At 45.5% G+C, this 14,049-nt stretch overlaps 1 protein-coding gene across 1 annotated transcript in view; it reads right to left on the reverse strand.

Moving 5' to 3' along the window:
• Positions 1-14,049, reverse strand: part of LOC119424591 (cilia- and flagella-associated protein 44) — a 38,216-nt gene that overhangs the window by 4,729 nt on the left and 19,438 nt on the right. Inside the window, exons 21-28 of the mRNA XM_037692079.1 lie at positions 13,786-13,939; positions 13,545-13,698; positions 13,210-13,451; positions 12,690-12,909; positions 12,408-12,611; positions 9,055-9,277; positions 8,925-9,008; positions 7,894-8,024 (exon numbers count right to left, since the gene is read on the reverse strand). Of these exons, the coding sequence (XP_037548007.1) occupies positions 7,894-8,024; positions 8,925-9,008; positions 9,055-9,277; positions 12,408-12,611; positions 12,690-12,909; positions 13,210-13,451; positions 13,545-13,698; positions 13,786-13,939 (1,412 nt within the window). The remainder of the gene's footprint in view (positions 1-7,893; positions 8,025-8,924; positions 9,009-9,054; positions 9,278-12,407; positions 12,612-12,689; positions 12,910-13,209; positions 13,452-13,544; positions 13,699-13,785; positions 13,940-14,049) is intronic.

Raw genomic sequence — 14,049 nt, forward strand, 5'->3', positions numbered from 1 at the left:
AACTCACCGTCGCTCTAAGACATGACGAGTCGATCACAGAACAGCCTCCACACATGAGCCGGTGTCCTTAATTAAAGGTTTTTAACTCACCGTCGCTCTAGACATGACTAGTCGATCACAGGACAGCCTCCACACATGAGCCGGCGTCCTTAATTAAAGGTTTTTAAACTCACCGTCGCTCTAGACATGACGAGTCGATCACAGAACAGCCTCCACATGAGCCGGTGTCCTTAAATAAAGGTTTTTTAAACTCACCGTCGCTCTAGACATGACGGGTCGATCACGGCACAACGGTAAGCGAAAATAACTCATTACCAACTAGAACTGCATGATCCTCACTCAAGCGGTGTCAACTCGCACTCGTGGGATGGAACAGCCTCCACATGAACCGGTGTCCTTAAATAGGGTTTTTAATTCACCGCCGCTCTTGACATGACGAGTCGAACACTAAGATGACAGCCTCCATCCAACGGTGCTGCGTTGATGCTGGCGCACACAGCTGCCGGCGCTAACCAGCTCACATCGGTATAAATGTGGTCCGCAGGCTGGTCCGGGTGGGGGTCCTTCTCTCTCAGCTTTCGGCAGCTCACCGCAGCTTAAACGTGAAGCAGCCGAAGAACCCGGTAATGAGTCCCACCTCCCTCCAGCGCGCGCCCCTCCAGCGAGAGCGGCGCGCGTCCCTCCAGAGAACAACGTGTGCTCCCGCGGGGCTAAGCAGCCTTCACTCCAACAGCACGGTGTAAATGAAGTCACGCCCTCCGCCTTTCAACGTTCGCACAGCGACGTCAAACGCGCAGCTCACCGCGTCATCAGCTGTCACACGCTTCGCCTTCAGCTCAAGTCTCGCCCGGGGTCACACAGAAAACATTCCCGCGACGCATGACGGCGGTTGAGGGACGGACTGCTGACAGCCGTACAAAACATGACGCATCATTAACGCACGTTCATCCACGAACGTTACGTAGAGTGGCTAAACATGCTCGCCGTTTTTCAGATGGATGGACAAGGTTTTATGCAAATGGTACAAGTTACAGTTTGCAACCCGAACCCCTCCATTCAGAGGAGTTATATAAACGGTCCCGTCATCATCAGACTGATTCTCTTCCCTAAATGCAGAAATCCAAGTGTTTTCTGATAAAAGTAATCTACAGAGTTCCCCAAGGGAGAGAAAACACGAGGGTTTTACTCACGGATCGGAGGGGTGAGACCGTTCTTGGATCTGTTGTTTAACATCCAGAGAACGCATACCGATCATCCTAACACAGAGACGAGAGTTTTTGTTTTTACCTGGATGATCTGCTGCTCCTGTCAATTCAGACAGGAGGCGCTGATGCAGGATCAGGTGTTGACATCACACCTGTTAATCTGGGCTTCGCCATAAATTGGAAGGAAGCTCGATTTCCCGGCCCAGACATTTGTTTTCTGGAGTGGAATTAAATTCAACCACCATGAAAGCTCGTTTATCACATGAGACGTGAGGTGTTTTTGCACGTCTGCATGTGGATCCAGTAAAACAAACGACGGATGATCATTGTCTTTTCCTCTGTGGAAGCAGACCTCCGACTCTGGGGAAACACCTTGTTTTTCTATCAGAGGGAGTCCCCCTCAGCAGACCCACGTCATGGGTCAGTCTTCACGGACACGTTGCTGTCAGGCTGGGGGGGGGACATGCCTATCTCAAGCAGTAGGGGCGCTGTGGCCCCACTACACATCAGCCCACATCAATGTTTTGGAGTGTCGCACAGTACTGAATGTGATTCAACACCTTGCTCCTGTGCTACAGAATCAACACGTGTTGATTCACACAGACATCATGATGACTGCTGCGTACATAACCATCAGGGTGTGCGTTCAGCCCAGATGTTACACATTGTGCGAAAGCTACTGAGTTGGGTTCATCAAAACCTGCTTTTATTAGAGCGGTTTACATATCCGGTGTTCTGAACAGAGGGGCTGATGTGACGTCCAAGGGCGGCCCACGTTACGTGGACCGGATCCTCCATCCGGATCTGATGTTTTCAGACGCAGCAGAAGTTGGCAAAGCAGCTGTGGACCTGTTTGCGATGCGAGAAGAACGCTCAATGTCAACTACGGTTTTCCCTGAGCCCGCGAGACGATCCATCGCTGGGGGGGGACGCATTTGCTCACAGTCGGTGGCCCAAAACGCTTTTTACGCGTTTCTTTTTCCCCCACCTCCTCTGTTTTTTTACAGTCCATGAACCGAGTTCAAGAGGAGGGATTGACAGCTCTCCTGGTGGCTCCCGGCGTGTGAACGCACTATGGTTCCCAGGCCTGCAACGTCTGTTGTTGGGTCGCCGTGGAACTGTCATGGAGGAAGGATGCTCTCCTTCAGGCAGGAGGAGCGACCAAGAGTTACCCAGAAATAGGTCAACACCTGTGGGTCTGACCGCTGAGCGGTTCCACTTAGAGGATGGGTCTCCCTCAGGAGATAATGTGCACAATTCAAGATTCACGTGCTGCATCTACCACAGTTCTGTACACATCAAGGGGACGGCTTTTCAGCGATGGTGTACAGAGAAGGTTTAGAGACCACTTCATGCCTTTTAGGCGGCGTGTTGTTTTTCTACAACAGCTGATGGATAGGGAGTTGGCTTTCAGTACGCTTTAACGTACGATTGCAGCCATCTCTTCCTGCCACAAAGGGTTTGGAGACAGAACAGCTTTTATCACCCGCTGATGAAGCGGTTTCTAAAAGGTGTACAGAGATGTAGGCCTGTTTCACGCCCACTTGTTCCACAGTGGGTTTAACGCTGGTCCTGCGAGCCCTGATCAAAGCTTCAATTGAGCCTCTGGATCAGGTTTCATTTAAATTCTTGTCTCTTTTAACAGCCCTGTTGCTGGTTTTAACACCCGCTAAGAGGGTAAGTAATTATCTGCCCTCTCTGTTGCTTCGTCATGCCTTAGAATTAGGCTGACGGGCAGCTCAGCTGATTTAAGACCAACCCAGCTTTTATGCCTAAAACATCACGAGCTCTTTTAAATCAAGAGTGATATCGTTGGAGGGGTTTTTTCCCCCCCACAGATCAGAAGGGGAAGCATCTGTTCATCTTCTCTGCCCGGTGCAGGCGTTGACGTGTTACGTAACGCGCACAGCTGCAATGCGTTCAAATTCAACAATTGTTTGTGCATTATAGAGATGCTTCTGCAGGTCGCCGTTATCCATCCAGCGCTTGTCACACTGGCTGTGTGAGGCCTTTTTCTGAAGCCTACAGAGCATCAGATTTAGGGCCTCCTGTCAACCTCTAAGCACATTCGACCAGGGGTATCGCATCTTCGACTGCTCTGCATAATGGTATGTCAATGCAGGACATTTGCACTGCGGCTGCATGGTCAACACCCTGCTCATTTATTCGCTTTTACCTACGTGATGTAACGGCTCGTTCCATGACACATTCTGTCCTTAGTGCTCTAACAGAATGAATATTGTTGTTCTCATGGAACTCTGTTTAAGCTCACTTCTGTCTGCATGCATTACAGTGTGAGATGTTGTTATCAGTCACAGTCGTGTCTGTGATTTTGGTTTTATTGTCACTAATCAGTTCATGATTATTGTTACCAATCAGTTCATTTGATTATTTATCAATTCATGGACATTAATCTGTTTATACTGTTCAGCCATGAACCAGTTGGTTCATGCCCCCCTCCCCCCCTCTTTTCAACTTCCTCTTCCCGTTGAAAGTTTTTCCGGGGTATTCATGCTTGTCAGAACGCATAGTTACACAACATGCGTCTGTGCATGGCACATAATTACGCGATGCGTAGTTTATGCACACGGGGAGCTGGGTGACAAGACGTTTTTTGGGCAAGCTTCCGCTTCTTACTGTGTTCGAATGGACCCAGTGAGGCGAGGACCACATCCGCTTCGCCCTTAACCCATCAGCGACAGCCTTAAAGGGCGAAGCCTATATGAAATAGAACGTTGGTTACGTACTGTAACCCCAGATTCTATGAATATAGGCGTAGCCCTTTAAGCGTCGGGCCTCACTGGCTCCTAAATGGCTGAAGAAAAAAGCTATTTTGGGAGCCGATTTCCCGCTCTTAACGTAATTTATACGGACCGGGTGGGGCCCACACAGCAGGTGGGCGTGGACTAATTTTTTTCAGTGCTTATGCTCTGCATAACGGGATAAACCCATCAGCGACAGCCTTAAAGGGCTACGCCTATATTCATAGAATCTGGGGTTACAGTACGTAACCAACGTTTTATAACATTTGTTCATCTTCAGTTTTATGATTTTCTCTGTAATTAACTCGAGCTGAGTGATGGAGGACTTTAAGGCTTTGTCTCTGTGTCTGATTTAAGGTCAATAAGATTGTGTCCCGCCTCTTTTAACAAAACACCACCGACCTTATTACTGTGGAGATACTAAGAGTTCCTCAGCATGACCTCAGCAGAAGTAAGGAGGACCTTCAGGAGGATTAATCCTCACAAAGCAACCAGCCCAGACAACATCCCGGGGAAGGTGCTGAAAGAATGTGCCGATCAGCTCTGCGAGGTGCTGGCCGACATCTTTAACTCCTCACTCACCCTGGCAACAGTTCCCACCTGCCTGAAGACCACCACCATCATCCCAGTTCATAAAAGCTCTACAGTGACTGGTCTGAATAACTATCGACCAGTAGCCCTCACCCTGATAGTCGCTAAATGCTTCTAAAAACTGGTCATGACTCACATCAGAACAACCATCAACATCAACGAGGACCCTCATCAGTACTCATACCGTGAGAACTGATCAACAGAAGACACCATCTCCTCTGTGGTCCACACTGCTCTCACCCACCTGGAGCAGAAGGAATCTTAGTCCGTATGCTCTTTGTGGACTTCATGTCTGTCTTCAACACCATGATCCCCCAAACCCTAATGGACAAACTATTCACACTAGGACTAAGCCCCTCCATTTGTAACTGGGTCCTGGACTTCTTAACAAACAGACCACAGTCTTTGAAGATCCATAACTTCTCCTCCTCCACCATAACCCTCAGCACTGGTTCTCCTCAGGGATGTGTGTTGAGCCATTTCCTGTTTACTCTGCTCACGTATGATTGTGCAGCTACACATCCAGGCTGTCACATTGTAAAGTTTGCAGATGATACAGTGGAGGTGGGATGCATCACAAACAATGATGAGTCCAGCTGTAGGGAGGAGGTGGAACACCTGGAGAGCTGGTGCAGAGAGAATAACCTTCACATCAATGTGAAGAAGACGAAAGAGATGATTGTGGACTTAATAATAATAATAATGAATTTAATTTGTAATGCACTTTTCATTAACAAAAATCTCAAAGTGCTACAGAGTGCAACTAAAATCAAAGATAAAATCAACTAAAATCAAAGATACAATCATGTGGAGGCAGAATAGGCTTGCTTAAAAAGAAAAGTCTTTAAGCCTTTTTTAAAGTCAGTCAATGATTGTGGAGCTCTCAGATATTCAGGGAGGGAGTTCCAGAGGTGGGGGGCAGCCACACAGAATGCCCCATCTCCCATGGTCCTTAATTTAGTTCGTGGAAGGTGGAGGAGATGACTGTTCTGTGATCGTAGGGACCGGGTGGATGAATATGGAGCAAGAAGGTCCTTCAGATGATCTGGTGAATTTCCGTATAAACACTGATGGGTGATGAGAGCAATTTTGTACTGAATTCTGTAGGTGACAGGAAGCCAATGGAGGTTATGGAGAATGGGTGTAATATGTTCAAATTTACGAGCTCTCAATAAAATTCTGGCTGCACTGTTTTGAATATATTGAAGCTTCTGAAAGTTTTCCGGGAGTGGCAGTAGTCAAGCCTGGAGGAGACAAAAGCATGGACGAGTTTCTCTGCATCAGCAAAAGTGAGAGATGGGCGCAGTTTGGAGATATTTCGAAGATGGAAGAAACGGGTTTTAAACGGATGCTTAATGTGATTTTCAAATGTAAGATGAGAGTCCATTTTTATTCCAAGATTTGTAACAAAGGTGGAGAGGGGGGTGTCTCGTCTAGAAAATGAAATAGTCGTTATAGTTGAAGTTTGAACCTGGTGAGGGGTGCCAATCAGTATGGCCTCTGTTTTGGAGCAGTTTAACTGAAGAAAGTTCTGATTCATCCATGCCCTCATCTCCTCCAGGCAGGTAGAGAGGGCAGCGAGTGAAGATGGAGATGACAATGATGAAGATGATGCTCCAGTCCTGATGTAAAGCTGTGTATCGTCGGCATAACAGTGAAAAGAAATGTTGTACTGATGAATAATTTGACCTAAAGGCAGCATGTAAAGGGAAAATAGCAGGGGCCCTAGAACTGACCCTTGAGGGACACCACAGGAGACATAGACAGTCCGGGACTTGGCATTGCCAAGTCTAACTTCAGAAGGAACAAACACACCTACCCCCCCCCCCCCCCCCCCGAACATAAGAGGATCTGTGGTAGAAGTGGTCTCCAGCTACAAGTACTTGGGTGTGCACCTGAACAACACCACCAGCCTGATGAAGAAAGCTCATCAGACTCTACTTCCTCAGGCGGCTGAGACGAGCTGGTCTGGAAGCTCAGTCCTCACCTCCTTCTACAGGTGTGCAGTGGAGAGCATCCTGTGCTCCAGCATCAATGTGTGGCATGGAGGCTGCACAGCTGCAGAAAGAAAAGCTTTGCAGAGAGTGGTGAAGGCTGCACAGAAGATGTTGGAGTCAGTCTCCCCACCATCACAGACATCTACACCTCCAGATGCAGGAAGAGGACCACCTGCATCATGAAGGACCCCACTCACCCAGCGCACACACTTTTTGCCCCACTCCCCTCAGGAAGGAGGTTGAGGAGCATTAAGTGTAGAACCACTAGACTGAGGAACAGCTTCTACCCTGAGGCTGTTGGACTCATGAATCTCTAACCAGAATAATCACTGTGAAAAATCACATCATGTTGCTGCTGATCTGTTTCATGTTGATGTGTTCATGTGTGCTCATCTGCTCACACAGACTCATGTTCGTGCTGCTGTTCAGTGTATTGTTTTTATTACTGTTTTTCTTTTACATTTTATTGTGGGATGTAACTGGGACCCTGTGTACATAATTTTTTTCCACCACGTGGTGGAACGACAATAAATAAACTCTGACTCTGACTACACCTCAGAGCTTTTCTGGTTGTTCAAGGTTTCACTGTCTGAAGAGCCGAGTCAGTGAAGTAGCTAAATATGCTAGTAGATGTAATCTGCAGCAACTTCTTCAGCTCGTCCTCCATCCCTCGTCCTCAGCAGGCAGCGGTTTGAGCTCTGACAGGTGGTGTTCCTACATGTTTAAATTAAATCCACAATGCTCAGAGAAACTACATTAGCTCGTACTGTTAGCACAGAAACAAACGCTGGTTCTGTCCACGCAGGAAGTCGTGCCCATGATTCACACAAGGCAGCGTGGGAGCTGGGAATAAGGTGGATAGCTGCACCTGCTCTCTTGAGGTTCGTATGAATGATATTAAAATGTATTACAGTCAGTCTTGGTGTGACCGGTCAGTGAAGGGCAGCAGATCGTTTTTACTATCCTCGACGTCTGATTGGTGATTACAGTGACAGGAATTTAGAGGTCTTGGGAGCTGTCTGGCTCCGGACTCTTCTCTGGCCCGTCTGCAGATGGATTCTGATAACAGCTGGACAGGGCGGGAAGAGGCTGGAAGTTTCTACAAAACTGATGTTTTCAGTTCAGGAAGTCAGAACGAGTCAGAACCTCAGACAGGTGAAGACAACTATCTTCTGTGATTGCTGAACTTCTCCAAAGCTTTGTAATAAATCTGACAAACTTACACCTGGTTGTTTTGGGAATCCCTTTTTTCTACAATGTAATAAATAAAAATGAAACATGCATGAACCAAAGTGTGGGAGAAAACACAGGGGTCAACAGAACCGCTGTAGTCCTGACCTTCTTGATGAGGCTCTCTCTGTCTTCGGTCACAGCCTTGGCGACCATCTGCTCCTGGGCCAGCAGCTCCTCCAGGTCCAGCCGACGCTCGCGGAGCTGCAGAATGTATTCCAGTAGCTTCGGTTCACAGCCTGGGACATTCACACCAGGTCATAAAAAAGCTTTGTGACATTAAAAAACGCACGAGCCACGGTTAGCCTGAATGAGACAAAACGAGCTGAGAACAAGACAAGCTGTCACAATTTGAAATTTTTTACATATTTGATAAAGCAGTCAGTTTTTAACTCTTCAAGAAAACTTTTTATTGTCCAGCTGCTAATCCTCCACCACAGCAGTTTTTTTAAAACTGTCCTATCTGATACAATGTGCAGTAAATAAATAAATATAAACAATAAATATAGCCACAAGAGGGTTCTGCTGCTCGTAGCTAAATAACATTTTGATGCGATTTATTGTTTTTGCCCAGCTGCACTTTGTTTGAGGCTCCAGTTCTGGTTTGTTTCTGCCTGAAGAGTTTGGCCCTTCCCCCCACTCTTGAGAAAAGGGGGGAATTGCCACAGCAACCGGTGACTCAGCAGATCCCGAGTGACTGGATCTTAATTTACTTGTCTTTCATAGTCATCCCCAAAGATCCTGGAGAATTTGAACAATTTTGTCACAAGGAGAACTGAGTAAAAACTTCTGCAGAGTTTAGTATTTTTTTAAAAAAAGGGCGAACAGTAAGATGTTTTAACCTGGAGTTTCAAAATAAAGCCTGTGAATGCTTCAAAATAAAAGTCTGGCTCTTTAATAGCTTAGATTATTAAAAAAATAACTCCAGAATTATTATCAGGCTTTGGAGAATAAACTTTTTAATGCAAGTTTTAACATTTTTAACTTTATCATTTTATTTTGCCTTCTTGTGATTTAAATTTTTCTAAGTGAATAATCTGGAATCACATCTTGTTTCTTCTCATGTTTTACATTTAATATAATTCATTACTGTGACTGTGAAATAAATAAAATGATACTGGATCTCCTGCATTGCTGACCTTCTGGACAAACTGTTTCATCCACAGAGGCTCCTCTTTTGTCGCTGTCGTCCAAGTCGCTTTCTTCTTTGTTCTTGTTTTCTTCTTCTAAGAACAAATTTGGGTTAAAGTGAACACAACATCAGAAGACTGGCTGCATCATTTCCCTGATCTTCACCTGCCGCCTGTTCCTGCTCCTTCTTCTTCACTCGTTTGACTTTCTTCTTGAAGACTTTGGTCAGGAACTCTTTAAACAGGTTTTTTTCTCCGAGCGAAGCCTGGAAGGCGGCGGTCAGAGCTTCTTTTCTCTCCTCCAGTTTGGTTATTTCTTGTGTCTTCAGCTCCAGCAGCTCGTTACACTTTTCCAGCTTCGCCTGTCCAGAAACAGGAATAAATAAGGATGAACAGGCGCGTTCTGATCGGAGTTGATTCTGTTTACGTAAACAAGTCTTCACTTTGTTTTTTCTCTTTCGGCTGCTCCCTTTCTCGGGGGTCGCCACAGCGAGATGAATGCATGATGAATACAGACTTCAATATATTTGAAAAATAAAACAAATTCTGTGAAAGTCTGAAGTTACTTATACTTTTATTTATCATGAAGTATTTTTAAACCACGTCGATCGATATTGTAATTTAAATAAACTGTTTCAAACAAAAAGATAAACATTTTGTTTTGTCACCGATAAATTCTGACCCAAAGTCTCAGTCAGTCAGTCATTAATTCATTCAGTCAGTCAGTCAGCCGCTCAAGGCAAATGGCCGTCCATCCTAAGCCCGGTTCTGGTTCTGCTGGAAGGTTGTTCCTTCTCGCTGCCACCAACGAGCTGCTCGGGATGGGAGGTTGTGACTCAATCTGCTGCTTCCTGATTTTTAAAGTGACTGAATGTTTCTGTAGAGAGCCGGGTGTAGTATGTCAAACACGTACAGGTTGTACCAAATGTAGTAGGTCAACGGACAGCTTTGCTGTAGACACACTACTAATTAATTATTTACAAGGGGTTCTTTCTTTTTCGAGTTAAATTAATGCCATGTGACGAGATAACTGTGATGGATTGTTTAATCAGTGACATGAGACGTTATTTTCTTTGACCCATCAGAATAAATGCGGTCATTTATTTAACAGAATCAAAATTTAACATCAAAACATTGTACACTTGATTCGCTGATCTGGTTCTGATTAACAAAACTTGACACGCTTGACTAACAAGACAACAGAACATTTCTGAAGGCATCTAGATGGATTTACTGGCAAAATAGAAGAGTTTAAAGGAAGGAATGAAGGAAAGATGTAGGTTTTTGTTGACCAGAATTAGCACGCGTCTTTCAACACCAGCTCAAACCTCCGGTACACTTAGCGCGCAACGACTCAATACCTTCGCAGAAGATGAATCAGCTCCGGTACCGGGTCCATTTCAACGCTACCTTTCCAGCGTCTCCGGTTAAAGCGGCTGGTCATTGTCAGAAGTCGTGTCGATGTACTCCGTTCAACAAACAAGCTTCCTTCGAAGTTGTAGGCGTTACGCCCGGGTGGATTCACAGCAAGGCGCTGTGACACCGTCAGAGATCCCACTCAGAAATGGAATACCCCCAGACTCCATGAAAACTCCGGTCTGCGATTGCAGAGTCGAGAAGACTGAGTTCGACTCAGATCAAAGGACTCCAGTCCAAGACTGTTCCAAGCCTTAGAAGACTGAATAGTTCCAGGAAGTGTGGACTTTAAAGAGTTCTCACTTCCGGTCACTTAGTACTTCCGGATTGGTTGAAACAACCAACAGGGGGTGGTTCTAGTGATGTCAGAGGGTTATTAAAAGTCAAGAGAGGGTTCAGGAATGTTTAGGAACGTTTAGTACAGACAGAGAAATGTTTTGAAGAAGTGAGAGGAACGCAGATGCCAGTGGCAGTTATTTACCGTCTGCTAGGTTTAAAAACAATACAGTTCGTTCTAATAACTCGTTCTCTGACTGTCTCTGACTTTTGACCGACATCACTGACTTCTCATTCAGACAGAAGATCAAAATGCATAATTACTTTGTAAATAGACATTTAACTTCTAATTTAAATGAGGTTTAATCATTAATACTGTTTCACAGTTGATTTAAGTGAGTGGTTTACTTTCAACATTAGAAATGACATGAACTAAACACACTTTTGATTTATCAAGATATTGTAAAATAGTAATGATAATATAAAAAGAAGAGTGTTCTTTCAATTGATTACTTCAGGATACAATTAAACAGTCTCTGGATGAGCTAATTTGTATTTCTGGATTCAAATCAATGAAACAACAGTTCCTGTCCCATGAAGGTCCTCAGAGACAGGTTTTGGTCGGAGGCCTAGTTCACTACACGGGTCAGTTGTGATTTGGAGCTACATCAATAAAATGAACTGAGGTAAAAAGCTATCTGCAACAGGTAAGATAGTCGTTGTTTTGGAACCTTTCCACTGATCCCCACTTCATTCTCTGCAAGCCATAATCATTAAAATGACAAGAAATAAAGGCTGACATATTTCACTCTGTACTAAATCGATGAGTTTAACTTTCTGAAATTATTGACAAAAATATTGAACTTTTTCACGATATTCTAATTTTTTTTTAGATGCACCTGTTAAAGCAGGGCTATTCAACTGGCAGCCCAGGGGCCAAATCAGGCCCAAGGGTGAGCTCAGTTTGGCCCATCAATCATTTTTAAATAAAACTAGATTTAATCTCCTAAGACTCTGACTCTTGCATATGTGGATGCCAGGACCTAGGAGGTTAAAATCATAAATTTCATTCATTCAACCTTTATTTAAACAGATAAATCAAATTGAGCCTCAAAGACTCATTTACAAGTGAGACTTGTTTGGACAGACAAAAACAGTGGTTAAATGGAAACATAAAACAAACTTAATGAGAATAACTGCTGGATGGCCGACCCCTGAGCTCTTGACTTTCAGTTATTGTGGCCCCCTGAACAATTTAGTTGAAGAACCCTGCTTTAAAGGAAAAGTTTCATCCCTGACAGTCACAGCACAATGATTGTTTCCCCACACAGAGGCGGAGCTTGTGCAGAGGCTAAGTACCCTGATGTGTTAATCCACTTTCAAGTAAAATATCCAGAGCCTGTTTGGTCAAAACCTAAATTCCAACAAATGTACAGTTTTCTTAGAGCGCTGATGGTCTCCTCTGTACCGCTGATCGATCTACATGTTTTATATTTTTTATTTATGAGCTCATCACAAATTAAGCGTACACACCCAGCTGTGACTAAATGGCTCATTGTGTCACATTTTTAACCAATTATTGCTCCTGAAGAGTTACAAACCCCTGAATCTGACCCAATCAGAAGCCAGACAGAACTTCCTGTTTGTAACTGATGACTTGTGGGTAATGTTGTTTATGAGCTCTTACAGTCGTGACACTGAAATCTGAGCACGTTTATGAGAAGTGGTGGTACTGTGTACAGGTGAGTACTGGTCCACTTTGAGCACTGATTCTGAACTGAAGTTCTGATTTTTTTTTACCGTGATGCTCTTCTCCTCCCGAATGCATCCCTTCAGCTTCTTCTGCAGCTCCACGTCCCTTGACTGAAACTGCCTGAGCTGCAGCAACTCCCTGAAGATGGTGAGCACGTGCAGCTCCATCAGCTTCAACTGGTAGTCCAGACGGAGTTTTAGGCGGCACAGCTGCCGGAGATCAAAGTCAAACTGACAAATTGAGCTGTCCATCTAAAGAAAAAAAGAGCACAGAAGATGTTTAATTCATCCAAGTTCAGGTCTTTTATTGAACTGAAGATTACTTAAGACCTCCTGGAGCAGACACTTCTGTTCATGCAAGAGTCGGATCTCCTCTGCCCTCTTTAGCTCCTTCTCCAGCTCTGTCAACTCCACCTCCTCCTCCTCCTCTTTGGTTAGAGACGAAGCAGAAAGAATCTGGGCTTCCTCGTCTTTCTGCGCCTCTGCTTTCATCTCTTCCTCCAGCTGCTTCAGTATACTCACAGCGTCGTCCTCTTGCTTTGTGCTTAACCTGTTTTAAAACATTTTCCTTTTTTAATTCTACCATTTCAAAATGAAATTACAAAGTTCAAAAATTAAATTTAACATTATTGATGTTTTGATTTTTTTATTTCATTAAGAACTTCATAGCATAAGCATCTCCTCCAGCAGCTGTGAAAATACACCCAAAAATACATCAAAGCATGGGGGTTGACTCCTCCCCCATTAGACAGTATTTGGCTCCACCCTCTAGTCAGTTTTTGGCTTCAACCTTGGTTACCTCTTTGGCCCCGCCCTCTTGTTACCTCTAGGCCCCGCCCCTACTCCATACCTCTGCTGCCTGATTTCCCAGTATCGCTTTATCATGGCTGGACTGGGCTGCAGCCTCTTCTCGGGTGTTTCTTCAGGTAAGATGGTGAACAGGGTGGGCAGAGGGAGGCGATGACGAGCTGCGAGGCGCTGCTGGACCTCCTGCAGCCGCCGCCGCCGAGCAGTCAGCTGAGACAACAGCTGCACCTTAACGTCCCGCAGAGCTACGATCTGACTGTTCATCTCCTTCTGCTTTTCCTGGATCTGATCGGACAAAAGTTTCAATAAATTGGTCTCACGGATTTCAAAAGGTTTTACCGTTCAGGTCAAGAGCCTCTGGCTCGTTTGGTTTTGTACTTTGTGCTGCAGAGAGATCAGCTCGTCTTTCTTCTTATCTGAGTCCACTTCAGGCTTCCTCCTCCGGTCGGCATCTTCGATTTTCTGCTCGGCTTCACGGATGGCCTGAGCCAGTTGCGGGTCCTCGTAGTCGTCCGGTGGCTTCGCTGCGTAGCTGAAACACAAACAGTCGAAGTTTCATCGAGACAACCTCGACGTGATGTTCTGGTTCTGCAGGTGAGTTTTTATGGACTTCACTCACATTTGGGCCCACTCCAGCTTCCTCCTCTCAATTCTGGCCCGAGTTTTCTCTGCTTTCTCCGCTTTCTCCGCTTGCTTTCTGAGCATCATTCCCTGCCGAACCCCACGTTTGATCTGGGCCGGGCGGGCCATGGGGGGGCGTGGACGCACCTCCCCTGAAGGTGGGAATGGACGCACCTCCTCTGAAGGTTGGCGTGGACGCACCACCTCTGAAGGTGGGCGTGGACGCACCACCTCTGAAGGTTGGCGTGGACGCACCACCTCT

Source organism: Nematolebias whitei, chromosome 18, assembly GCF_014905685.2.
Source record: "Nematolebias whitei isolate Nwh7 chromosome 18, NemWhi1, whole genome shotgun sequence".
NCBI classification, from domain to species: domain Eukaryota; kingdom Metazoa; phylum Chordata; class Actinopteri; order Cyprinodontiformes; family Rivulidae; genus Nematolebias; species Nematolebias whitei.